This window comes from Heptranchias perlo, chromosome 9, assembly GCF_035084215.1.
Source record: "Heptranchias perlo isolate sHepPer1 chromosome 9, sHepPer1.hap1, whole genome shotgun sequence".
Classification (NCBI taxonomy): Eukaryota; Metazoa; Chordata; class Chondrichthyes; order Hexanchiformes; family Hexanchidae; genus Heptranchias; species Heptranchias perlo.
The window spans coordinates 59,814,071-59,840,228 of record NC_090333.1 but is presented as its reverse complement, the minus strand read 5'-3'; the positions used below and the strand labels follow the sequence as shown (position 1 = coordinate 59,840,228).

The following is a 26,158-nucleotide window of genomic DNA, read 5'->3' as shown; positions in this document are numbered from 1 at the left end:
TTTATTCCAGTGCTGCCAGGAAACCAGTCAAAGGTATCTTATTAGTGGAACTTGCTTCATTTGATTCACTTGGGAGAAAACAAACAGGTCCATTTCAAACATAAAGCAACTTGAGAGGAGAGTCACTCTCAAACGTCGTTATAGTACCGGATAATTGGGTTGTGCCTACCTACAATATAGGCTGTCTTATTGTCAAACACTCCTTGGCAAAATATGGAGGTAAACCCCAATCCCATTCTTTTTACATAGCTAGGAAATGAAGGTGAACCCACTAGTGACAAATCAGAGATCGGGTGCATTTTTGAATCATAAAAGACTTTTTTTTATTGGGAGTTTGTTTTGGTCTGTATTGTGTCACTTTAAATTGGATACTACACAGGTGGAAGCAGTCAGTCCTGATGCAATAGCAGCACAACCAAAATCTATGGTTCAAAGCTATGTATAATGTATGACTCGAGTTTCTGTTCTGATGTCTTAACTATATTTCAGGAAAAAAAATACAAGGCTATAGACAATCTATAATAAGTGGAAGCTTGCTCCCCTTATTAGGCACTTTTAAATGGGGCTGGTGGCAGCAGGTTTGTCAAGCACGAATCTCATTCAGCCAGCTCTAAGCCAAGTGTAAAATTGCAAGGATTGGCTAAGTTGGACAAGTTGAGAAGGCTGTTAAAAAAGCATATGGGATCCTGGGCTTTATTAATAGAGGCAGAGAGTACAAAAATAAGTTATACCAAACCTTTATAAAACACTGGTTAGGCCTCAGCTGGAGTATTGTGTTCAATTCTGAGCATCACACTAAGAAGGATGTCAAAACCTTGGAGAGGGGGCAGAAGAGATTTACTAGAATGGTGCCAGGGATGAGGGACTTCAGTTATGTGGAGAGACAGGAGAAGCTGGGTTTGTACTCTTTAGGACAGAGACGGTTAAGGGGAGATTTGATAGAGGTGTTCAAAATCATGAACAGTTTTGATAGAGTAAATAAGGAGAAGCTGTTTCCAGTGGCAGAAGGGTCGGTAACCAGTGGATACAGATTTAAAATGATTGGCAAAAGAGCCAGGGAATTGGATAAATACTTGAAGGGAAAATAATTACAGGGCTATGGGGAAAGGCATGATGGGCCAAATGGCCTCCTCCTGTGCTGTACCTATAATACTATGATGTTTACTTGGAGTTGCACATTCAAGCTTGAAGAAAAATGCCAGTCTGCAAGGTCCATTGGAAGGTTATATGCAGTTGACCGGTCACACTACCACCTTTCCAATATTTGAGTGCACTCAATGTTCTTAACATGTATCCACACGTCTCTGCCACCCCCTCCAAAGTTCCAGTCAGACAACTAGTTTGAGATGATCAACAGTTTGTAACCACACCATGTTGTATTAAATACAGTGTTCTGTAACCTTAAAGAGGATGGTAGATTGGAAACAAGTCAATCTTTCACGGCAGACTCCGTAATGCAATACATAAACCAGGCAGGACTGCAGTGCTCCAGGGCACTCTCCCCTCTCTGCTTCAGATAACCCTGCAAGCCATTGCCCTAATAGGTGGCATGGTCTTGGTCAAAAAGCAGGAAGCTTACCAATAGTCTTGCTCGAAAATTGTAGTTTTAGCTAGCTAAACTCCAAACACTTGAGCTTCTCTAAGTTTGCCTAGCCTCTCTGGATATTTGTAAGAAGGGTGTGCCCCTACTGAGGGCAGGAGGGGAAAAAGATTGTGCACTCCACATTGGTCAAACAGAAACTCTTAACTGTGGGGCATTTCTCAGTAGCTTGGTTCAGAGATTCAAATATAGTGATGGGGTTCCACGTACATCAAGACGCCCAATTGACCATTAAAAAGGGAGAGAATTTCCTGATAAAAAGGAGAAAAGCTTCTTTCCCTCCTCTTACTGAGGTGCAGACTGTCACATTGGCCTAGTACTTTCCTGGCCATATACAAAAAAGAAATGGGGACTGGGTGAGACTAGGTGGAGAAGAGAAAAGATCCATTTAGCTCCAAAGACACAGTTCCAGATTGAAGAGGACCAAATACTTGGACACCATAAAAAGCCAGCAGTAATTCTATCTCTGTCTTCAAGACAATAGTGACAATTTAAAGTTATTGTATGTTGCATAAAAATAACTATTTAGTTGCAGAATTGGCGGCCTATTGGCTAAACATAAACCACAGCACTGGAAACTAAAGACTATGTACACCTATGATTCAGATTAAATTAATGTACATTTTAATAGTAGTTCACCTTCTATACTGAGAGACAGGCTACAGATCAAAACAAAGCACTGACAGCTGTGCGTGCAAATACACAAGTGTGCTCTGCACAATAGAGGAGCTTCGCGAGCCGACTGAACCCAAGTGAAATAATAATGGTAAAAATAGGTGTCCCACCTAAAGGAAATCAAGATTCACAATCATATTTTCCCCATCCAAAACAGACATAGACAGAGCACTTTTACAAGTATTTTTTCCAGCAAATAATCTTGAATCCTTGCTCGGCTAGGCTACTGACTGCATAGAACTTTCTGCTTATTTATTTTTTATAAATGCTACAAAATGAAAGTCTGCTGCGAAAGATTAAAAAAAAGCTTCAAATGTTATTTCACAGTAAATATTTATTGCAACTGATCTTGTAAAGATCAGAACAATTATATATATTTTTTGCACGTGATCTTTGGACCTTTTAAAATTAGAGTTGGAATATATATCTAATGTTTTTCATGTCATCAGAACCTGGAAATTGGCTGGTCAATAAAACTACATAAACCCTTTGAGTAGTGTATCGGCACCAAAACTTAAAACAGACCCAGTTATTAGCTTATTACAACAGTGCAGATTAATAAACATCCTATGGTTCTGTACATTTCTAACATTTCATAATTTGTTGTAAAACTTTACAGGGGACAATTTCTGCAGCCATTATGTAACAGAAGAAATGTGCGTATTTTAAAAGCTTAAAAAAAGTCTTCATTACTCAAAGGGCTAAGGATAGAAGACAAAGCTGACAGCAAATTGTTTATATTGAATTATGGCCTGTGTTTTTGCAGTTAAAACTAGATGCTACAATTGTCAGATTTCCACAATGACCTAACCATAGTTTTTTTTTGTTTGGGAGGGTGGGGGGTGGGGGGAGGTTTAAGGGAAGGGAAAGAGAGAGAAATGTTGTTATTCTAACCGTGTGTTCAGTGTAAATCAGCAATTTTACCCTTTCGGCTTCCCTATTTCCACTACTCAATATTAATGAAAGAACCAGAACCTAACCTCCACAGAATAGGAACTGCCTTAGACAAGCCACTGTTCAGAATACAAAAACATGAGAAGATTGTGGCAGTGCTCATAAATCACATCAAAATTAAACCAACTGCTCTTTGAAGCTGGTCCGTTGTAGTAAGCTGCCATTTATCAATCAACCTCCTTTATTTTAGGTCTAGCAGCATGGATGCAGGTTTCTCCAAGTAAGATTTCCAAAGATTTGAAAAGCGGGCCATTGTGGCTCCATCGATAATCCGGTGATCAGCTGACCAGCTAACATTCATGATTTGAGCCTTGATCACTTCACCTTTATCATTAAATCGGGGCAGGACCTAAAGCATGAACATATCAGTCAGAAATGTGGGTAAGATAGCAGAAAAAAGTGAACAAACATATGAATTCCAACAACCACAAGAATAACCATGCCTTATTACATACCTGTATCTTCCCGAGAGCTCCGATAGCCACTTCTGGAGGTAGTATGACTGGTTTAGCATAGGTGCCACCGATCTACAAATAGACAGAGACCCGACAGAGTAAAGAGCTCGGAAGCACCCAACATTCTAAACCTTAATTTACAGTTAAATAAAATAAACTGCACTATATCAGTTGGACTGTGGAACTGTGGAGCTTTAATTGTTTTTCCAACTGGCAAAGAGCCAATGATAGTGCCCTAGTGTTATCTCTATGGGTACAGCATACAGCACTAGCTATTTGGCTACAGCACTAACAGTATCTACAGCTAGCTCTGTGTCAAGGGTGTACAAGCTGACACGGTGACCAGTAGTATACAATCTTTGGATCTGGATATTCAAATTCTGGTTTTGCAGTCACCTTGTGACGCTGTCATCACATATTTTTAGCTTGTTAGCAGGACAGCCAACATTGTACTGAGCCATCATGTGAAAACTAAATATACATTTAACCAGAAGATAAATATGATTATCAAAACCGGTGAAATTCTAAACACGAGATTAATACGAACAACTGAATCACCAACATTTAAATTGCAAATGGACAGCAGCTGAATGTGGGGTAAAAAGTAAAAAAAAGTGCTTCACGTAACTGAGAACTTGACTCAAGATCAAAAAGTCATGAGCTCAAATGCCAGGGCTGTCCAGCATGTCAACCTGGCTCTGTTTGGGGAAAGGGAGAAGAGAAGCAGCCTGCTGAAAGCAGCACCACACAATAAGCAGAGTCTCATCGCCAGGGAATGAAGAACTGATCAGAATCACAGGGCTTAAACTGCAATCCCTGCTGATCGAAGAGACACTTTGGGGCAAGACTAAGGAACTGAGAGGAACAAAATGAACTCATTAAGCATGTATGTCTGATATAAAAGGAAAGTAGTATTTATGCTGCGTTAAATTTGTAGCCATTCAAAAAGGATCTATACACCAAACATTGTATTATTTCTCAACCCTATTATTTGGTAATCATCTGTGGAATAGCACTTAAAATGGAGCGATGACACAGTGCTACTTCAGTGTTTCACACAGAGATGCTGATGTCCACCACTCCCTCTACTGTTTGCCTACTGCCCATCCCTACTAGGCTGAAAATGGAATAAAACTATCCCTCCAAACTCCACTGTACAAATGATAAAAAGAACGCAGCCACAAAATTAATTGCAATGCTGTAATCTCATCATGGGGATCAGCTCCAATATTTATGAGAACTTTATTTGCATGTCAAAACTAGTGTCCCTGATATTAGGGTAAAAACTAGGCTTGCAGCTTAGCTTCAAACAAGGATTAGCAAAATACCAGGAGCAGTGCCTAAATGATATATTTTAAAAGTTTTGTCTTAAAAATCTTCAGCTGAACTTTTATTTTCTTTGAGGTGAGCAATGTCAGCACTGGGGAATGGAACATTTTCCACTCAGCTTGAAGTAATCAAAGGCCAGATATAGGACAAAAAAAGATTCTTTCACTTTTCCCCCCAACATCATGCATTAACCCCAGGAGAGCATCTCTACTGCACTAGTATAACATTTTATTTCCCATGCCAACCATCCTTGATCCCCGAGTGAGACTGGCACATTTAATATTATTTTTGCAGAACTATAGGTTCCTAGTGGGTAGTGCATAGCTAGAAACTGGATTAATGCTGCTTTAAACTCATTTCACTCAAGACCAGTATAGTTGGTAGCTTCCAGGCTAGTCCTGGATCTGAATCTAGGTCTGAGAGGTAGAACAGCGTGTTGGCACAAGTGCCTACAGAATCTTATTCTAATTCAGTTACAAGTTAAATTATAGATTTGACTTTGGTCATATTTATATTTACAAAGCAGTTAGCTACAGTTACAATTTTGTCCTTTGTCCTCTGTACTCTTTGCAAGCAGCTATCTCCCACAGAACACCAACACTCTTAATCATTCTCGGCAACCCAGCACCTAAAGCATTCCTTATTCGTATTAGAATTCAAATGATCAACATTTTTTTGCATGCAGGTGATTCTAACAGCAAGATGCAGCTGGAGGCAACTGTGCTGAGGACAGAGGTCTCATGATGGTGGCTGAAGATGCAAAGACCTGGAGAAATTATGGCTGCTGTTCTTACGAAAACAATATCCATTTTTGGTACTTCCAGTATCTGACAGAAATATGGCATTAATGAATTTCACTAAAGCCAAAGTATTAGTGGTGGATCATTAGAAAGCAAATCAAAGACAAAGACATGGGCAATGTAATGTAACTGCACTTTACTGACCGAGCCAATGTTGGAGAGAGTGAATGTCCCTCCCGTGAGGTCATTTGTCCCCAGCTGACTTGCAGAGCCCAAAGTCTGCAGACGATTTAATTCTGCTGCAATCTCGAAGACACTAAGAACCTGTATATTCTTAACAACTGGAACAATCAGACCTTGCTGCGTATCCATAGCGATGCCAATGTTGTGGGAAGCCTGGGCAAAAAAAAGTTAGAAACAAACTGAGATCAATTATTTTACAAATTTCACACAGTAGCTGCAGGTATAGCTGCTAGCATTTTCTCCATTACCAGTAATAATTTGCTATTAAATTATCTTTATATTTCAGCATCAGTTCTGTAATTTCTGCTCCCTCATGCCACTCCTTCACACTTTAGCAGATACAGTACTGTACTGAATGTTTTTGTTGGGACTGGTACTTTGATTCCAAGAACAAAATGATATCTCATCACTGGATTTACCCATCCAATTGACAGACAAATACATTTATAATGCTACATTTATACTACAGACCACTTTCTGAAGGCAGTTTTGCAACACCAGATGCAACTACAGTTGATGTAGAAAGTGCCCATATATTTGGGCTAAAAGGAAAACTTGAGGGCTGGAGATCGGAAATAAAAACGAAAGAGCTGGAAATGCACTACAGGTGGGTCAGCATCTGAAATAGAAAGGTAGGTTAACATTCCAAGAATGGGTGGACTCTCCATAAGTGGGATTACACTGAAGGGCAGTTTCTACAGCAGACAAATCCACATTACAACAAATGTTCAAGTTTTATTGATTCTTGAACAGAAGAAATAGGAGGAGTAGGCCATCTGGCCCCTCCAGCCTGCTCCGCCATTCAACAAGATCATGGCTGATCATCTACTTCAACACTATTTTCCTGCACCAAGCCCATATCCCTTGATGCCTTTAATATCTAGAAATCTATGATCTCTGTTTTGAATGTACTCAATGATTGAGCCTCCACAGCTTTCTCTAGGGTACAGAATTCCAAAGATTCACCACCCTCAGTGAAGAAATTTCTCCTCATCTCAGCCCTAAATGGCTTACCCCTTATTCTGAGACTGTGACTCCTGGTTCTAGACTCCCCAGCCAGGGGAACCATCCTCCTTGCATCTATCCTGTCGAGCCCTGTAAGAATTTTGTATGTTTCAAAGAGACCATCTCTCATTCTTCTAAACTCTAGAGAATACAAGCCTAGCCTACTCAATCTCTCCTCATGTGACAATCCCGCCATACCAGGAATCAGTCTGGTGAACCTCCATTGCACTCCCTCCATGGCAAGTGTATCTTTTCTTAGGTAAGGAGACCAAAATTGTACACAATAATCCAGGTGCGGTCTCACCAAGGCCTTATATAATTGCAGTAAGACATCTTTACTCCTGTACTCAAATCCTCTTGTAATAAAGGCCAGCTTACCATTTGCCTTCCTAATTGCTTGCTGCACCTGCATGTTAGCTTTCAGTGACTCGTGTACAAGGACACCCAGGTCCCTTTGAACATCAACATTTCCCAATCTGTCACCATTTAAAAAATACTCTACATTTCTGTTTTTCCTACCAAAGTGGATAACTTCATATTTTTCCACATTATAATCCATCTGCCATGTTCTTGCCCACTCACTTAGCCTGTCTATATCCCCTTGAAGCCTCTTTGCATCCTCCTCAGAACTCACATTCCCACCTAGTTTTGTGTCATCAGCAAACTTGGAAATATTACATTTGCTCCCTTCATCCAAATCATTGATATAGATTGTGAATAGCTGGGGCCCAAGCACCGATCCCTACGGTACTCCACTAGTCACAGTCTGCCAACCTGAAAAAGACCCATTTATTCCTACTCTCTGTTTTCTGTCTGTTAGCCAATTCTCAATCCATGCCAGTATATTACCCCCAATTCCATGCGCTCTAACTTTGTTCACCAACCTTCTGTGTGGGACCTTATCAAAAGCCTTCTGAAAATCCAAATACACCACATCCACTGGTTCCCCCTTATCTATTCTACCAGTTACATCCTCAAAGACCTCCAATAGGTTTGTCAAACATGATTTCCCTTTCATAAATCCATGTTGACTCTGCCAGATCCTATCCTATTATTATTTTCTAAGTGTCCTGTTATCACTTCCTTTATAATAGATTCTAGCATTTTCCCTACTACTGGAAAAGTGACCATTATCCCAGGTCTAATGTCTTCCCAAGTGGCTGTGAAGGTCTGTACTGACTACTAAGAGCAATGTCACTCAGCTGGCTTGTACAGGGTATGCGTGAGTTCAATTTAATAGTGGCCAGTAAACAAGGCCATCTCCCATGACAAGTTGTTTTGGATTTGTCTTGGATGTGCCTTCAGGCAAGATTTGTCAAATCTTGATTGAAACCAGCTCTTTTGGTGATGTACAGTGCTTTGCCAACATCAGAGCTGTGTGCCACCAACTTCAGAACTGAGGCCAGTGTTATCCAGGTGGCCATTCTTCATGCTGTGCTCATGCTCAACAGGCTGCTTGATTGGGGGCACATCGTTGTTTTCACCCAATATCAATATGTACGCCCTCTAGTAAGAGTCACTGGACAGCATTCAGGAGTGGCGACCCTAATTGACTTTTCCCTCCCTTGGTGCAGAGGCCAGCTGTACAACACTCATCAGGTGCAGCTACCATTGCTCAGCTGAGATCAGCAGAGACTGGGGACCGCCCATATGGAATGATATACCAGGCAGTACCTTTAACCACTCGGCCATCAGGGGAGTTAGAAGTCCTACATTTTGAATCAGTCAGGCAGGGAGGGGTTTCCTGATCTTTCAAATCACAAAACATCTCCATCACAACTTAAACCCCCACGAGGCCAGAATCTGCCAAACAGTATTTCTGGTGTAAGACAGACAGTTAGCAACATTAACACCAAAGATGTGGCAGAAATACAAAACATCAACAGAGTAAGAGTTATCAAAAATATGCAATCTTGGCAAAAGGCTTTATAAAAAGCAACGAACCTTCCAGAAGCACTATAAATGTTGTGCTAGAATCACGCTCGTTTGAGTTTACAGATTAGCTGTACTTAAGGAGCTCAGGCTGTTCTAGCATGCTATTATAAAAGCTCTCCTGTTCCAAAAGCTTTTCCAAGCTTTGCTTCACCACTGGGAAACCAAAGTAACACTGAATTCTTGCTCAACTACAATAGCGTTTCTGTTACAGGACAGCAAACGATATTCAATACTCAAACACGTACAGCATTTATCCATTTCCACTTTCCAGAAGCATTATTACACAGCAGACAGTCTTGTTCTTTAAATAGACAATTTTTGTGAGCAGTACAATGAGCTCATCTTACATCATTTTCCAGTCTGAACCTACTGTCAGCATTCCTTTGCTGTTACGTGCGCTTGTGCTGCCTCAGAATTGCTTTAAAAAATGAACTGCCACAAATGATGAAAAAACACCAGCAGTGTCCTTCCTAAGCAAAGGTTCAAAAGGTTACTATTCTTCCTTTCCATTCAAAGAGACTTAGGTACCTTTGTTCTTGTGCATTAAGGTTTATTAGATTTAAATTTTAATACCAGGTGTCTTATTTTGCAGGCATACTGGAATGAGACTCTAAATTGCTCCTAGCTATTAAATTAATAAACAGGAATTGTTTAAATTGATTTTATCATTGTGTAACATCAGATTCAAATTGGTTTTATTGTGGATGAGTGTAAAACTTGGCTACCTGGTTTGTGTGGATGTTGCCATTCTAAACTTGCAAAGTGTTATCCCATTGTATTTTTCTTTTATCATAGTTTTAAAATCTGCCTGTTTTCCTTCTTCACAGTATTTGCTTCATGGTTCAAAGAAATTAGTAGATAAAAGTAGGGTTTATCTGCTATTCGGCAGTTCTCACTAGATTCTGAGGATTTTCACACCAAAGAGTATTTTGGCTTATATATTCCACGTGTCATTCCCTATCTGAGGGATAAGGCTCGAGGCGATGTTACAAAGGGTCGTGAGAAGTCCGTCTCATTGTCATTCACCATGCAGTAATAAGGATTTTGCCAGTTTTATTCTGAGACACCAATCCAACTGCTGGAAAAGAGCTTTTGAGAATTCATCTGCACTGTGTTTTACAAATTATAATTACCTTGTAAGCAAGAACAAACTTGTATTTACATACCACCTTTCACGACCTCATGACATCCCAAAGCGCTTCACTGCCATTAAATTACTTTTGAAATGTCGTCACTGTTGTAATATGGGGAAACACGGCAGCCAATTTATGTACAACAAAGTCCCACAAACCGCAGTGATATAAATGACCAACCAGATAATGTGTTTCTGATGGTGTTGTTTGAGGGATAAATGTTGGCCAGGGCAACAGGAGAACTCCTTTTCTCTTCTTTGGATAGTGGCATGGGATTTTTTATGTCCACTTGGGTTAATGACTACTCCAAAATAAGGCATTCCCTCAGTACTGCACTCTGCTCTAGTATGTCTAATCTGCTATTTTTTTAAAATCCCGGCTGATTTTGTTGATAAATTTGATTTTTTGTTTTAGCCAGTTTTACCTCTGGCGTGCGTTATATTTCCACTTACCTATAAATGAGTGCGCAACATGATATTAAGTTTAGTCCAGCAGAGTACAAGTGGGATCATTGTTAATCCCTAGCTCCACACAATCTATTATGGCACAATGAGAGTAGATGCAAACTTCGGACTATAAAAGGGGGTGGACTACTTACAGAAAGTAAGGCTGTTGATCAAGAAAATGGGGCAAGAGAGTCCAAAACCATTCAAAATTCTTAATCATCACTGCAGGGCACTGAAACCCCGGAATGATACTCAGACCATTCTGCAGTAACAGACGGAATCAGTGATTGTGTGACCCTTCAATAAACTGCAGCACTTATGATACCCTATGGCCGAATGCCACACAGAACCCACCTAAACCCGCACATCATTTCATCCCTAGAACTCAGCAACCAGCTCTATCCAGAAAGTTGCCAATTGTCAAATAAGTTTATACAAAATTCAAAATTCAGTTTTGGTCCTCAACATTAACAGTTAGTCTCAGGTCTCTATGTACTGGTTGGAAAAAGTTAATTTCATATTAATGGAGGCAGATTTTATTGACACCGCTCTGAATGAAACTGCTTTGTGACTTACATGAAAAAAAGCAGTTTTGCTCTTCCTGAGCAGTATGTGTAAACTCTGCATCCATTAGCATGAACTAGACTCCCTCTCAGCCTGTAGAGATGGAGACACAGATAAGCAGAGCACCGCAATAAAAATTAAAATGAATAGTAATGTAAAAAGTCAAACAAAGAAAAGTACTTCATGTGCAGGACTGAAATTCTAGTGTAAGCCTATACACATTACACAGCACTTAACAAGAATGTTAAAAACACACTTTTTAAACTATGTAACTTTCTGTCTTTAAAACTAGTTGAAGGTAACTAGCTGTATCTTTGTAATCAGATGTCAAGATACCTGCATACAAATTAATTCTTAAGGATGTACAGTGGGTCAAATAGTAGCAGCAGGACATTAAGCAAAAGTCAAACAGAGTAGCTATGGTTACAAAACTATTTCTGAACTATTGTTTAATCATTAACTTTAAAGAAAACACATCAACAGGGCCTGGTTAGATTAATTATTTAGAGGTTATGTTATCTGATTCAAAAATTAGAATCACAATGTGTTCTTCTCTGTGAATGCTGCATGTCTGAACACAGATGAAGTTGTCCAGATACAGTATTGGACCTTGTTCCCCATTGCTCTTCTACATTTACAAGTAACTGTTCCCTTGTGTAATGAGGCAGAAATTTTTACAGAACATATAGATATACATGTCTGGAATTTAATTCAGCAGTTCTTGTTGAGAAGAAATTCCCAATAATACTTTAGATACACTTTTTTTCTCTGAACCAGACCATGTTACATTAATCCAACTCGGGTATAGACGTAATAGTAGCAATCATTGAAACTATTTAAGGTGTCTTAATATTTAGGTTACCCACAAAAGAAATCTACTGCACTCTTTAACATACATTTTTTAAGCTTCATGTGCTGCGGTTATATCACCATTACCTTATAAGTTATAATCTGGCAGTTTTCATCCAATGTAGCATTTAGGATAGGATGTTGTAGCAAACCCAGAGATGCTGCCTATTGGAATCAAGCACACAGAATTTTCAATGCATTCTATTTCTTTAATTTTACAAGTCACCTTTTGATTTACTGAAGATAAATGAATTGTTTTGTACTTCATAAGACCACTCCCCACATTTTCATTTATTAAAGGCCTAAAATAATTCAGCTGTCCCAATCCATATATCCATGTCACTGGGTCTGTAATAATTTCAACTAAAATCTCTCAGTGCAGATAACACAAACATTACTCATAATTTTGCAACTTCTAACATGTTAGAGTAAAGTTTGAAATTTGTCACGAGATCTACCTGGTAGCTAGCGAGAGGATATGTCGATCATGGTTTTCTGTCAATCATTACCATTGTGATTTGCAGTGGTAACATTTCTCATTCAATTTTACTATTAAAATGTATTTGCAGATATTGGTCACTAGGTGGATAGAATTTTTGAATTCTTTCTCCGAACCATTTTCTATATTTAAAAAATTCTATTCATCAACAGACCATAGGCAACGCCTCAGGCATATATAGATATACAGCTATCAAACCATAGGTAGGAGCACCAACTCTCATTGATAAATGGATCGAAAGCTTTTAGATAACAGAAATTGAGAAACAAAAAAACAACAAATACAAAAGAAATCAGAAGAAAATGTCGAGTCCCATCTCTGCCAAACTATGGGCACCATGTGCCATTTAGCAGTTGCTAAGACCGAAAACTTTCATTAAATCGTCCCACAGTGGATTAAAACTTAGCTGAGTACAAAGACAGGGAATCACCCAATTCTGGCATTTTTTGAACAAGTGTTAAATGCAAGTTTTAGTTTTGACCAAGTCAAAATTATGATTTATTTTTGTTTTTCCCACCTTTAGAAAGAATGGCATGAAAGAGAGTTTGAACCCTCTATCTTCAGTCACAGCTTTCAGCTCTTGCCGTAGCTGCACAAGGCGAGTTAGATCCACTTCATCACAATAGCCAAAATGAGGAATTTTCAGTGCAGCGGACATGGTCTTTACCATAGCCTTCTGGATCCCTGTGGTCAAAAAACATTCAAGCTGTTTGATGGCTATTCGGTTTTGTAAACATTTGTATACAGAATGTTTAAAAATGAGATAATTCCATCAATTTTTAGTTCTTGGATGTTAAAGTTTTGCTATCAAAGAATATGAATGCAATTGGTTCAGGGCCAAGATGGATTTACACAGAGTGTTGGCTGCAGTTAAACAGGATCTTTGAAAACACCTTGCATCTTCAGCCCTTCCCACTTTTCCGATTTTCCCATGCCCACCCCCTACTCTGCAAAGATAACATCCCAGGGCTCTGGAACTGGCTGCTTGAAAACTTGTTGCTACAGCTTGGAGTGGATTAACTTCTAACCTTTCTTTCTAGAAAGAGGGGTGTGGGTGAAGAAGGGGAACACAAACCGAATCACCAAGCACTGCTTCCAATATCAGCTGTGTTAAGATCGGGGAAAACCCCGCACATGACATTGTGGGTACTTATCCATCTTGAGGTATAGTGAGCTGGTATTCCAATGGATTGTGCCACTGCACCAATCCAGATCTTTCAATTTTCAATCACAATTTAATAGGATGGAGCATTCACAAACACGTTACCTTTAACTGGCTCAGTTCTATCTTTTCCAGTAAACTCCCTCATTATCTGAGTTATTGGTATAGGAACAGGCGGTGCCCCTATAGGTTTGGATAGAGATGGTTCTGGTGCAGGCAGACTAATCTCAGGTGACGGTGGTAAAATAGCCCCAGTTTGCTTAGCCAAGTAGTTCAGTATATCCTCTTTGAGGATTCGTTCATCTTTTCCGGTCCCCACCACTTCACTTAGTTTTATCTATATAAAGAAGACACTGCATTAGATATTTGCAATGAAGCTAAATAAAATAGTTAGATGACAAAGTTACTAGCTGGTCAGTGGTGCTCTAACAGTTGCTGTCACAGAGAGGAGGGACACAAGTTTGATTCCTTTCCCCCCTACCAATGTCTCAATCTCAGCCCCAGAAGTGTAAAGAAAAAATTACACGGGGAATCTCCACAGGGTGGTTTCAATGTATCTCCTGGCAATTGGCAGAGCAGCAATGATAGCGGCCTAGGAGCAGGCTGCCGCTCAAGCTTCTCGGATGCAGGTGGTGCAGGGGAGGAATGTTCAAAAAACAAACTCACATTTTAAATATTGAAATTACACACTCAGATAAATGACTGAAAAAACATGCATTAAAAAGGAATTCAATTGTGATTTAATTTTTAGAAAAGCAGCACAAGTTTGCTGATGTACTTGCAGGGCAACCAAGGGAGCATTCCATAACGTATATATCTGATGGAACCAAATATTCTATCTCTAATAAAACACATTATCCAATTTTCCTGCTCTGGATATTCAGTAAAATGTTTATATAGTGATACAGGAAATAATGTTTGTAGACAGGAAGTGTGTACCATATGCTTTTTAACACATAGAAATATATGCGTATCTGATGGCTTGGTGGGCAAATGCATTGCAGATTTTGATAGTGAGCCATACAGAACAAGACTAAGAAAATTCTAATTTTCTTTTCAGGCCCATGCTGAGTTAGCGGATGAAAAAAAACAATAGTAAAGTTTTTTTTTGAAAAACATTGAGTGATTCGATGGTGGAATGTTTACATGAAACATTCCCAGGGGACGTTTCCATTATAAATACTGACATAAAGATGTTACAGGAAGTATACATCATATGCAAAATCTATATATAAATAGGTCCACTGTGTTGGACTCCCAATTAACAAGGCTGAGTTTGAATGCCAAAGCTGCTCACCATTCAAACTCCACACCCCTGAATGGTTGTGTTCTGCCTTTGGATGGATCATGAAATGAAGCACTTTCTTTGGGAGGAAGGGGTTGGAAGTGAAAACACAAGCAGTACAACATTTGGCCCAACTCTTAACTAATCATTGGCTATCACTAACAGCTGCCATGGGAAGGAAGATTTAGTCTGTGGCCAGGACTGTTTCACACTCTTAGCTAAAGTATTACAATGTGATGGGCAGGTTAGCAGTAGTGGAGAAATCTAACTAGGTTTATAATTAAAAAAAAAACCATAACCCTATTTTGTGATGCCTATTAATACAGATACAAATGATTCAATTTGAATCTCTAACAGGTAATTAAATAAAGATCTGCCAAAAAGAATATCATTTCTAGAACCAAAATAAATCTGATCTGTACAAATCCAAAGATAAATTAGAAATGAAAAAACCACAAGGCGGTTGCATCATCAGCCACTGCTGTAAAAGAAAAAGAAAAAGAAAAAACTACAAGTGCTGGAAATCTGAAAATAAAAACAGAAAACGCTGGAAACATACAGGTCAGCATCTGTAAGGAGAGAAGACAGGTTAAGACATTTAGGGTGTATACCCTTCATCAGAACTGAGGAGTACACAGCCGCAATATCATTCCTTTTACAGATTGTGATCGACCTGTTGTGTATTTCCAGCATTTTCTGTTTTTATTACTGCTCTAATGAATCTAGGCTGAGCAACAGGCTGCTAACGTGGAGTTGAAATTACAATGAAACACCAAGTATCTGCCACCACTCAATGGAATCTGAACGAAGCCAGGAGATTTAGTGGCAGTGAGAACTGTATGCGAACAATGACGACCTGTAAATCACCTTGATTACAGTACAAACACTCTTCATACAAAATCAGATAAACTGAACCATTTGAGTAAGAACCCGAACACTATTGTTTGGATCTGTTCTACGTGCAGTATCTTCTCAAACACTGACATTGCAACCATTTAAAATCTTTCAGCATCCATGGCAACATTTGCATTAAGCTAATGTAATTCTGCAGGGTCATTTTTCTTTTAAAACAGAGGAGCACTGTCAGCAAATAACATCGTATGCTTAATATACAACATTAAATCAAAAACTCTTCTTTTTGTTGTTTCCTAGAAACTGGAAAACCTTTCAAAACAAGTGTCCTTTTTTATTGCAGCAACAGATGTGAAACTGAGCCTTTTATTGGCTGATAATAGAAGACTGTTAGGTTCGCCCCTGTTTGTCTATCAAGAGAATGTCTCAAAACCTACATTGTTCTCCATGGCGAGTCTGCGTACAGCTGGCGTTGCCAGTATTTTCTGCCCTTTTATCTCTTGGTGCGTGTGTTCCTCATTCAACACCGCAGGAGCTTCAACAACATCCTGCTCCGGGACAACAGCTGCGACAGAAGCACAGAGGAGACAACCATATTAGCTGCTGTTAAACATAGGACCATTCAGCTTAGGTTTTTGACCCATTTCATGGACTGATTCCTCCTGCGCAAACTTAGTCTGTATATGTGTACAGATGTCAGCGCAGGAATTAAAATACAAAACGCATCTGAAGAAGAGAATGTGTTCAAAACATATGGCAAAGCTTTTAGTGACAGAAAAAACATGAATAAAAGTCAATTGCAAATTCACAACCACAACAAATATAAATTAAGATTTTGTACGTTTGTATGATGCCTGTGTGGTGCAGTACTTTAGTACACTTCACTTTCACTTCTGGGACTTGGGTCCAAATCCACCCATGATTGAGATGGACACCAACAGCATAGAACTACCTATGAATTTAATATTTGGACTTTAATTTTTCAATTTTACTCTGAACAGCAGATGAGTGGTGCACCATATCAAAAATTCACTCAGCTGCTGTTGGGTTACAGGGTGCTTTGAGGTTGAGGCAGAAGGAAAGAGAGCTTTTATTCTGCAACTAATTCGTACTATACCTGAACTGAAAGTGCTTAAACGGGCAGTATAGGGGGAGGCTTGCTCTGCACCTATGTGTGCTCCATCCAACTGGGAATACTTGATGGAGCAGTGTAAAGGAAGCTTTACCCTACATGCTGTAGCGAGCCTGGGAGTGCCTTGGAGACACTTGGAGATAAAAGTTAAAAACCTGTTCTACTCCCGACTACTGGTAGTGCAAACTTTTACAAACAAAACCCTAAAGTTAACATGCAAAGTTTCACTCTGCATTTTAATTGTCCAAATTGACCGTGCCATGAAAAGGTGGATTACACAACCTCACAAAAATAAAAGGAAGACAAGTGTTTGAATAGCAAAGCCTCGCTGACTGCCAGTTAGAAAAACTAATTTTATTGATCCAGGCACCAGTATGAGATGCAGCAAAATACCAAAGCAATGGATATAATGGAGCCTCATTAAACTTCAACTAACTTCTTCTTCCACTCTTGAATAATGTATGAGTATGGCTACAGCTCTTAACATAATATCCTGCAAAATCAGTTTTACAAATTAACAGCACAGTCCAATTGATCTGGCAACAACCAAAATAAGTTACTGGTGGGTGAGCAAAATTTGTGCATGGCAGAAGATCAAGATCACCTGTAATGGGTACACTGTAGAAACACTGTCATGACGCAGCTTAATACAACCACTAAAGAAAGGCTCTTTGTCTCGAAAACCTTCAGTGAAACAGCTGTTAACAGTGGTTACAATCTCTGCTTCTGGGGTCCTTGTTCCAACTCCCCTGCCGAGCTTGAGCATTGGTCGCTATGATACGGTGCTGTTACTGACAAATAATGCAATTTAAAGGATTGTTTAAGCAGTTCCAGCTTCTGAGACCTTTACTGCCCCTAAACTATTCTAGACATGGAGCCATCAATCCCAGCCAAATCTTCAGCTGCATCTCTCAGTGGAGGGGATGTGCTGCCCCCAATAGAGGGAGAAACTGTATTTCCCCCTCCCCCAAAGTTAATATGCATGGTCGGATGAGGCCTACCCACACTACTACCGACAGTACACAGAGACTATATGCTTTGATCCACCCTAAGTGTGGGGGCTATTTGAAGGAAGGAAAAGAGATTTCCAAACTTCTTAAAGAACAGAACTTGTGTCTAATTGGGTTCCTCCCCCTCTATCAATTTTCTCTTTCTACTCTCTTGCTGGATTGCAGTTCCATAGTTGGTGGTAGCCCTCTAGTACCTCACCCAAGTGGCCATCCACAAGAGCCAAGACAGCAAGTATTGAAAGGCTATTTATCCAAGGAGGTGGGGGGAAAGGGAAGAGTCAGGGCACCACAACCAAACTTGATCCAATACTTATGTAACATCCATACATGCACACTTGTCCAGCAAAGGGTGACTAGATAACAATCAGGAGTAAGAACCCTTGCTGATTTTCACTCTCCCTACTCCAGGGTGCGGAGACTAATTGCAACGCTACTACTGCCACCCCAGCTAAGATCAACCATTTCAGCACTGATCAATATCAAACCTGGGACATTCCTAGTCAGCATGGTCCATTTCCATACCCGGCGGTGCATTTTTCCACTAAGTAATTGGGGGAGCATCAAGTTTGTTGTTGAACTGGGAACTATATATACACAATATTTTGATTCACATTGACCTAAACCACTGGACTTTGAGGTTAAAAGGTAACTGTTTAAGACATCATTCAAATTGAGGTTCATGAAATCGCACAGCACTGAAAGAGGCCACTCGGCCCATCGTGGCCATGCTTTGAAAGAGCTATCCAATTAGTCCCATTCCCCTGCAAATTTTTCCTTTTCAAGTATATATCCAATTCCCTTTTGAAAGTTACCACTGAATCTGCTTCCACCACCCTTTCAGGCAGCACATTTCAGATCACAACAACTCCCTGCGTTAAAAAAAATTCGCGCCCACCACCCCCCCACCCAGTTCTTTGCCGATAGTCTTGAATCTGTCTCCTTTGGTTACTGACTTTCGTGCCAATGGAAACAGTTTCTCTTTATTTACTCTATCAAAATACCTCATAATTTTGAACACCTCTATTAAATTTCCCCTTAACCTTCTCTGTGCTATGTGGAACAATCCCAGCTTCTCTAGTCTCTCCACATAATGGAAATTCCACATCCATGGTATCATTCTGGTAAATCTCCTCTGCATCCTCTCCAAGGCTGTGACATTCGTTCTAAAGTGCAATGCCCAGAATTGGACACAATTCTCCAGCTGAGGCCTAACCAGTGATTTATAAAGATCTAGCATAACTTCCGTGCATTTGCACTCAATGTGTCTATTTATAAAGCCAAGGATCCCACATGCATTTTTTAAAAAACTAACCTGTCCTGCCACCTTCAAAGATTTGTGTATGTGAACCCCCCCCAGATCTCTCTGTTCCTGCACCCCTTTTAAAATTGTACCATTTTTTTTTAATATTGCCTCTCCTCATTCTTCCTCCCAAAATGCAGGTACCTTGCACATTCTATTGAAATGGGACATTTTTATACAAATACTCAGTGGTGACCAAACCCTACACCCCCCGCCCCCCCACCAATCAGTACCCCAAGTTTGAGGTACCTCTTATAGCTTCTGTTTCTATATCAACCAGCGGTTTGCCCACATAAGCAGTGTCATCCACACTGTAATAAAGTTTTCGAACCACGCCATCGTATCGGCTGGTTATTGTGACTGATGCTTTGTCACTCTGAACTTCACAGATGCTGTCAAACTGTGACACCGTGTCTCCTTCCTTTACGTACCTGTAGAAACAAAAAAGAAAGCCACTTTACATTTCTGAAATAAGCATCAACTACAAAATACTGGAACAATACAAGTATAACATGGAGGTCTTCATAGAGTTTTTCAAGAATAGAAAGCATTTTTGGAAAACAGTTAGAGAATAAAAATGTAATTCCTTCCCCCCCACCCCAAGGACAATTTACACCAACTTGCATTTTTATAGCACCTTTATTGTAGAACAACGTCCCAAGGCGCTTCAAGGAAAAATAACAGCTTCTAAAAAATCCACATTTTACATTAGTACAAAACACTAATTCGAAATATGTAAAATTGACAAATTTGGATGGTCCTTCAACAGACCAGCAAGATCCCAGGTTCCGCCCTGCACTGCATTGAGTTGAGTTCATTGAAGCAGTAAGGAAACTCCAAGTGGCCGCAGTACTCCTGAGTTAGGGAAAAGGAAAAAAAATCTTATGGAGTTCCCACTTCTAATCGGTACCCAGTGATCCTGGTTGGAAGTGCAAAAGTGAGGACTTGTGTGAAGACAGGATGAGATTTGGCTGTGATCACCTTGGCAGCAAATAATTTGTCAACATACAATTGCTGGGCTCACATGAAATGGTCATTTGGGCAATTTATTGAACATGACCATGCCCATGGAAGCATATTCACCAGCAAAGTGTCAAAGCCTTCAGAAAGGATGAGAGGAAGGGGAAACTGGTGGAAAAAGGAGAAAAAAGTAGCTCAAGGAAAATGCTCCAATCTGAACCTTCACTAGCCTGTAAAGAATGAATAAACTTGCATTCACATAGCACCTGTCAAATCCTCAGGCTATCCCAAAGAAACTGAACAGCCCCAATGAATTACTTATGAAGGGCAATTGACACTATAACTCAACCAACTGTGCCAATCCATTATCAGAACTATTAGGTGAGTCTGATCAACCGTGGATTTTTTTTTAAAAAGCAATATTATTCTAATTTTGCAGAGGTTGGTACTTACTCCAGAAAAAGCACCTCGACTACATTTAATACCTTAGATTAAAATGAACATAATCTACAGTGCATTTCTTCCCCACTTTGTCTATCCAAACCTGTTAGTTCTGCTCTGTTCTCCTCCCCACCGCCCCGCCCTGCTCCGCATCCTCCACCTCCACAATGTAGCATTTCCTGACCAAGAGTGAGGGCAGGTAATCTTCACTCACCTGTTACCAATATCACAGTGCAACTAGGGCAGCTCCACTCTTACCTACAACAACAACAACTACATTTATATAGCGCCTTTAACGTAGTAAAACGTCCCAAGGCGCTTCACACGAATGTTATCGAACAAAATTTTACACCGAGACACATAAGGAGATATTGGGACAGGTGACCAAAAGCTTAGTCAAAGAGGTAGGTTTTAAGGAGTGTCGTAAAAGGAGCGAGAGGTAGAGAGATTTAAGGTGGGAATTCCAGAGCTTAAGGCCTAGGCAACTGAAGGCATGGCCGCCAATGTTGGAGCAATTAAAATTGGGGATGCGCTAGCGGCAAGAATTAGAGGAGCGCAAAGATCTTGGACGGTTGTAGGGCTGGAGGAGGTTACAGAGATAGGGAGGGATTTGAAAACAAGGATGAGAATTTTAAAATCAAGGCGTTCCTGGACTGGGAGCCAATGTAGGTCAGCGAGCACAGGGGTGATGGGTGAACGGGACTTGGTGCGAGTTAGGATATGGGCAGCAGAGTTTTGGAAGTTTACGGAGGGTGGAAGATGAGAGGCTGGCCGAGAAAGCATTGGCATAGTCAAGTCTAAAGGCAACAAAGGCATGGATGAGGGTTTCAGCAGCAGATGAGCTGAGGCAGGGATGGAGATGGACGATGTTACGGAGTTGGAAGTAGGTGGTCTTGGTGATGGAGTGGATATGTGGTTGGAAGCTCATCTCAGGGTTAAATAGGATGCCATGGTTGCGGGCGGTCTGGTTCAGCTTCAGACAGTGGCCAGAGAGAGGAATGGAGTCAATGGTTGGGAACGGAGTTTGTGGCGGGGACCAAAGACAATGGCTTCAGTCTTCCCAATATTTAGTTGGAGGAAATTTTTGCTCATCCGGTACTGGATGTCAGACAAGCAGCGTGACAAATCAGAGACAGTGGAGGGGTGAAGAGAGAGATGGTGGTGAGGTACAGCTGGGTGTCATCAGCATACTTGTGGAACCTGACGTCATGTTTTCGGATGATGTCGCCAAGGGGCAGTACCTGGAAGAGAAATAGGAGGGGGCCAAGGACAGATCCTTGGGTAACGGTCCAGAGGTAATGGTGTGGTAGCAGGAAGAGAAGCCATTGCAGGTGATTCGCTGGCTACGACTTGATAGATACGAATGGAACCAGGCAAGCGCAGTCCCACTCAGCGGGACGATGGAGGAGAGGCGTTGTACGAGGATGGTGTGGTCAACCATGTCAAAGGCTGCAGACAGGTTGAGAAGGACGAGGAGAGATAGTTTACCACAGTTACATAGGATATAATTTGTGATTTTGATAAGGGCTGTTTCAGTACTGTGGCAGGGGCAGAAACCTGATTGGAGGGATTCAAACATGGACTTATAGAAACATAGAAAATAGGAGCAGGAGTAGGCCATTTGGCCCTTCGAGCCTGCTCCGCCATTCAATATGATCATGGCTGATCCTCTATCTCAATACCATATTCCCGCTCTCTCCCAATGCCCCTTGATGCCTTTTGTGTCTAGAAATCTATCAAGCTCCTTCTTAAATATATTCAGTGACTTGGCCTCCACAGCCTTCTATGGTAGAGAATTCCACAGGTTCACCACCCTCTGAGTGAAGAAATTTCTCCTCTCAGTCCTAAATGTCCTACCCTGTATCCTGAGACTGTGACCCCTCATTCTGGACCCTCACAGCCAGGGGAAACATCCTCCCTGCATCCAGTCTGTCGAGCCCTGTCAGAATTTTATATGTTTCAATGAGATCCCCTCTCATTCTTCTAAACTCGAATGAATACAGGCTGAGTTGACCCAATCTCTCCTCATTCAACAGTCCTACCCTCCCAAGTATCAATCTGGTGAACCTTCGCTACACTCCCTCTTTGGCAAGTATATCCTTTCTTAGGCAAGGAGACCAAAACTGCACACAATACTCCAGATGTGGTCTCACCAAGGCCCTGTATAACTGCAGCAAGAGATCCTTGCTCCTGTAATCAAATCCTCTTGCAATGAAGGCCAACATACCATTTGCCTTCCTAACTGCTTGCTGCACCTGCATGTTTGCTTTCAGTGACTGGTGTACAAGGACACCCAAGTCCCTTTGTAAGTCAACATTTCCCAATCTACCACCATTTAAATAATACTCTGGCTTTCTGTTTTTCCTTCCAAAGTGGATAACTTCACATTTATCCACATTATACTGTATCTGCAACGTATTTGCCCACTCACTCAACTTGTCTAAATTGCCTTGAAGCCTCTTTGCATCCTCCTCACAACTCACAATCCCACCTAGTTTTGTGTCATCAGCAAACTTGGAAATATTACATTTGGTTCCCTCATCCAAATCATTGATATATATTGTGAATAGCTGGGGCCCAAGCACTGATCCCTGTGGTACCCCACGAGTCACTGCCTGCCACCCCGAAAAAGACCCATTTATTCCTACTGTTTCCTGTCTGTTAACCAATTGTCAATCCATGCCAGTATATTATCCCCAATCCCATGTGCTTTAATTTTGCACACTAACCTCTTATGTGGGACTTTATCAAAGACCTTCTGAAAATCTAAATAAGCCACATCCACTGGTTCTCCCTTATCTATTCTACCAGTTACATCCACAAAAAACTCCAGTAGGTTTGTCAAACATGATTTCCCTTTCATAAATCCATGTTGACTTTGTCTAATCCCGTTGATATTCTCCAAATGTCCTGTTATCACATCCTTTATAATAGACTCTAGCATTTTCCCTACTACTGATGTTAGGCTAAGCGGTCTGTAGTTTCCCTGTTTTCTCTCTCCCTCCTTTTTTAAATAGTGGGGTTACATTTGCCACCCTCCAATCTGCAGGAACTGTTCCATAATCTATAGAATTTTGGAAGATGACAACTAATGCATCCACTTTCATTTATGGCTACCTCTTTTAGTACTCTGGGATGCAGATTATCAGGCCTAGTCCCATTAATTTCTCCAGCACTATTTTTTTTACTAATACTAATTTCCTTTAATTCCTCCTTTTCACGAGTCCCTTGGTTCCCTAGCATTTCTGGGAAGTTATTTGGTTCTGTCTTCACGAAAGAGGACACAAAGTATTTGTTTAATTGCTCTGCCATTTCCCTGTTCCCTATTATAAATTCTCCCGTTTCTGACTGTAAGGGACCTCCATTTGTCTTCACTAATCTTTTTCTTTTTACATGCTTGTAGAAGCTTTTACAGTCCACTTTTATGTTCCTTGCATGTTTACTCTCATACTCTATTTTTCTCCTCTTAATCAATCTCTTGGTCCTTTTTTGCTGAATTCTAAACTCTCCCAATCCTCAGGCTTGCAACTTTTTCTGGCAACTTTATATGAGTCCTCTTTTTGGATCTAATACTATCCTTAATTTTTTTTGTTAGCCATGGTTGTGCCGCTTTTACTTTTGTGTTTTTGCGCCAGAAAGAAATGTATAATTGTTGCAATTCATGCATTTGTTCCTTAAATGTTAGCCATTGCCTATCCACCGTCATGCCTTTTAATGAAGTTTACCAATCTATCATAGCCAACTCACTCCTCATACCTTCGTAGTTTTCTTTGTTTAGATTTAGGACCCTAGTTTCGGATTGGACTACTTCACTTTCCATCTTAAATGAAGAATTCTATCATGTTATGGTCATTCTTCCCTAAAAGGACCCTGCACAACAAGATTATTAATTAACCCCTTCTCACCGCACAATACCCAAATCTAGGATAGCCTGTTCCCTGGTTGGCTCCTCAACGAACTGGTCTAAAAAGCCATCTCCAATACACTCCAGGAATTCATCCTCCACAGTATTATTGCTAATTTGGTTTGGCCAGTCTACATGTAGATTAAAGTCACCCATGATTACTGTGGTACCCTTGTTACATGCATCTCTAATTTCCTGTTTGATCCCATCCCCTACATTACCACTACTGTTTGGAGGCCTATAGACAACTCCCACCAGTGTTTTCTGCCCCTTGGTGCTCCTTAACTCCATCCAGACTGATTCTACATCTTGATTTTCTGAGCCTATATCCTTTCTCACTATGCACTGATTTCATCCTTTACTAACACCACGACCCCACTTCCTTTTCCTTTTTGCGTGTCCTTTCTAAATATCATATACCCTTGGATATTCAGCCCCCAGCCTTGGTCACCCTGCAGCCATGTCTCCGTAATCGCAATTATATCATATCCGTTTACATCTATTTGCGCTGTTAATTCGTCTACCTTATTACGAATGCTTTGTGCATTCAGAAACAGTGCCTTTAAATTTGTCTTTTTAACATTTTTAGACATCTTGCGGGAAAGATGGGCACGGATTTGGGAGGTGACAACATATTCAAGGACTCTGGAAAGGAAAGGGTGGTTGGAGATGGGGTGGTACTTTGTAAGGACAGGGGTCAAGAGTGGGTTTTTTGAGGAGGGGGGTGATCTTGGCAGATTTGAAGGGGAGGGGACAAGTACCTGAGGAGAGGGAATCATTAATGTCAGCTAACCTGGGGGCCAGGAAAGGAAGTTGAGTGGTGAGCGGTTTGATGGGAGTAGGGTTGAGGGAGCAGGTGGTGAGTCTCATGGTCAAGATGAGCTTGGTGTGGGCATGAGGGGAGATAGGAGAGAAACTAGAGAAAGATGCGAATTCAGGGCTAGGGTGGGGGGAACTTTAGGGGAAGGTTGGCTTGATGGGCTAGGGGAAGGGAGGGAAGCGGCAGAGACAGCTAATTGATGGTCTCAATCTTAGTAACAAAGAAGCCCACAAGCTTTTTGCGCTTGGTGTTGGAGGAGGCAGGGGAGAGGGTTTTAAGACGGTTTGCAGTGCAGAATAGAAGCTGGGGGTTAATTTGCATTCCAGGATGATCCTGGAAAAGTGAGCAGTTTTGGCAGAGGAGAGCAGGACCCGATAGTGCTTTATGTGGTCCAGCCAGATCTGGCGGTGAATGGCTAAACCAGTTGCCCGCCACAAATGTTCAAGTCTACATCCCTTGGACTTAACGGAGCGAAGATGAGGGCCATAGCAGGGGGAATGACCAGGGTGAAACAGCGAAACACGTTCCTTCCAAAAAGACACAGGCACCTTAGAATGCCTCACCATTTCTATGGAAGTACACTGATTCTTCACTACCTGGAAGATTTTATGATTGATAGGGAAGTTGGCCATTTACAGCAGGCTCTGGTTGTGAGCCCAGCCCCTCCCATCCACTTTCCAAGATATGCAAAAATTGCTGGCTAAATTCTGCTAGTTGAATAAAACAAAATGTTATTAAAATAGCTGTGTGCTTATTCACTGTTCCAAAGAGGCAGAAACAAAGTGAAATCTGTTTAAACAACTGTGCAATGTATTTATCTATCCACGTTCACAGAAATCAACCACAAAATAGTTAACTCAATTGG

General features: G+C 40.7%; 1 protein-coding gene across 1 annotated transcript in view; it reads right to left on the bottom strand.

Annotated features, from left to right (window-relative positions):
• Positions 1-298: 298 nt before the first annotated feature.
• Positions 299-26,158, bottom strand: part of dbt (dihydrolipoamide branched chain transacylase E2) — a 35,943-nt gene continuing 10,083 nt past the window's right edge. The window contains exons 4-11 of the mRNA XM_067990590.1: positions 19,418-19,599; positions 16,164-16,291; positions 13,695-13,926; positions 12,945-13,111; positions 12,016-12,093; positions 5,958-6,149; positions 3,685-3,756; positions 299-3,578 (exon numbers count right to left, since the gene is read on the bottom strand). Coding sequence (XP_067846691.1) covers positions 3,411-3,578; positions 3,685-3,756; positions 5,958-6,149; positions 12,016-12,093; positions 12,945-13,111; positions 13,695-13,926; positions 16,164-16,291; positions 19,418-19,599 — 1,219 coding nt within the window. The 3' untranslated portion in view covers positions 299-3,410. The remainder of the gene's footprint in view (positions 3,579-3,684; positions 3,757-5,957; positions 6,150-12,015; positions 12,094-12,944; positions 13,112-13,694; positions 13,927-16,163; positions 16,292-19,417; positions 19,600-26,158) is intronic.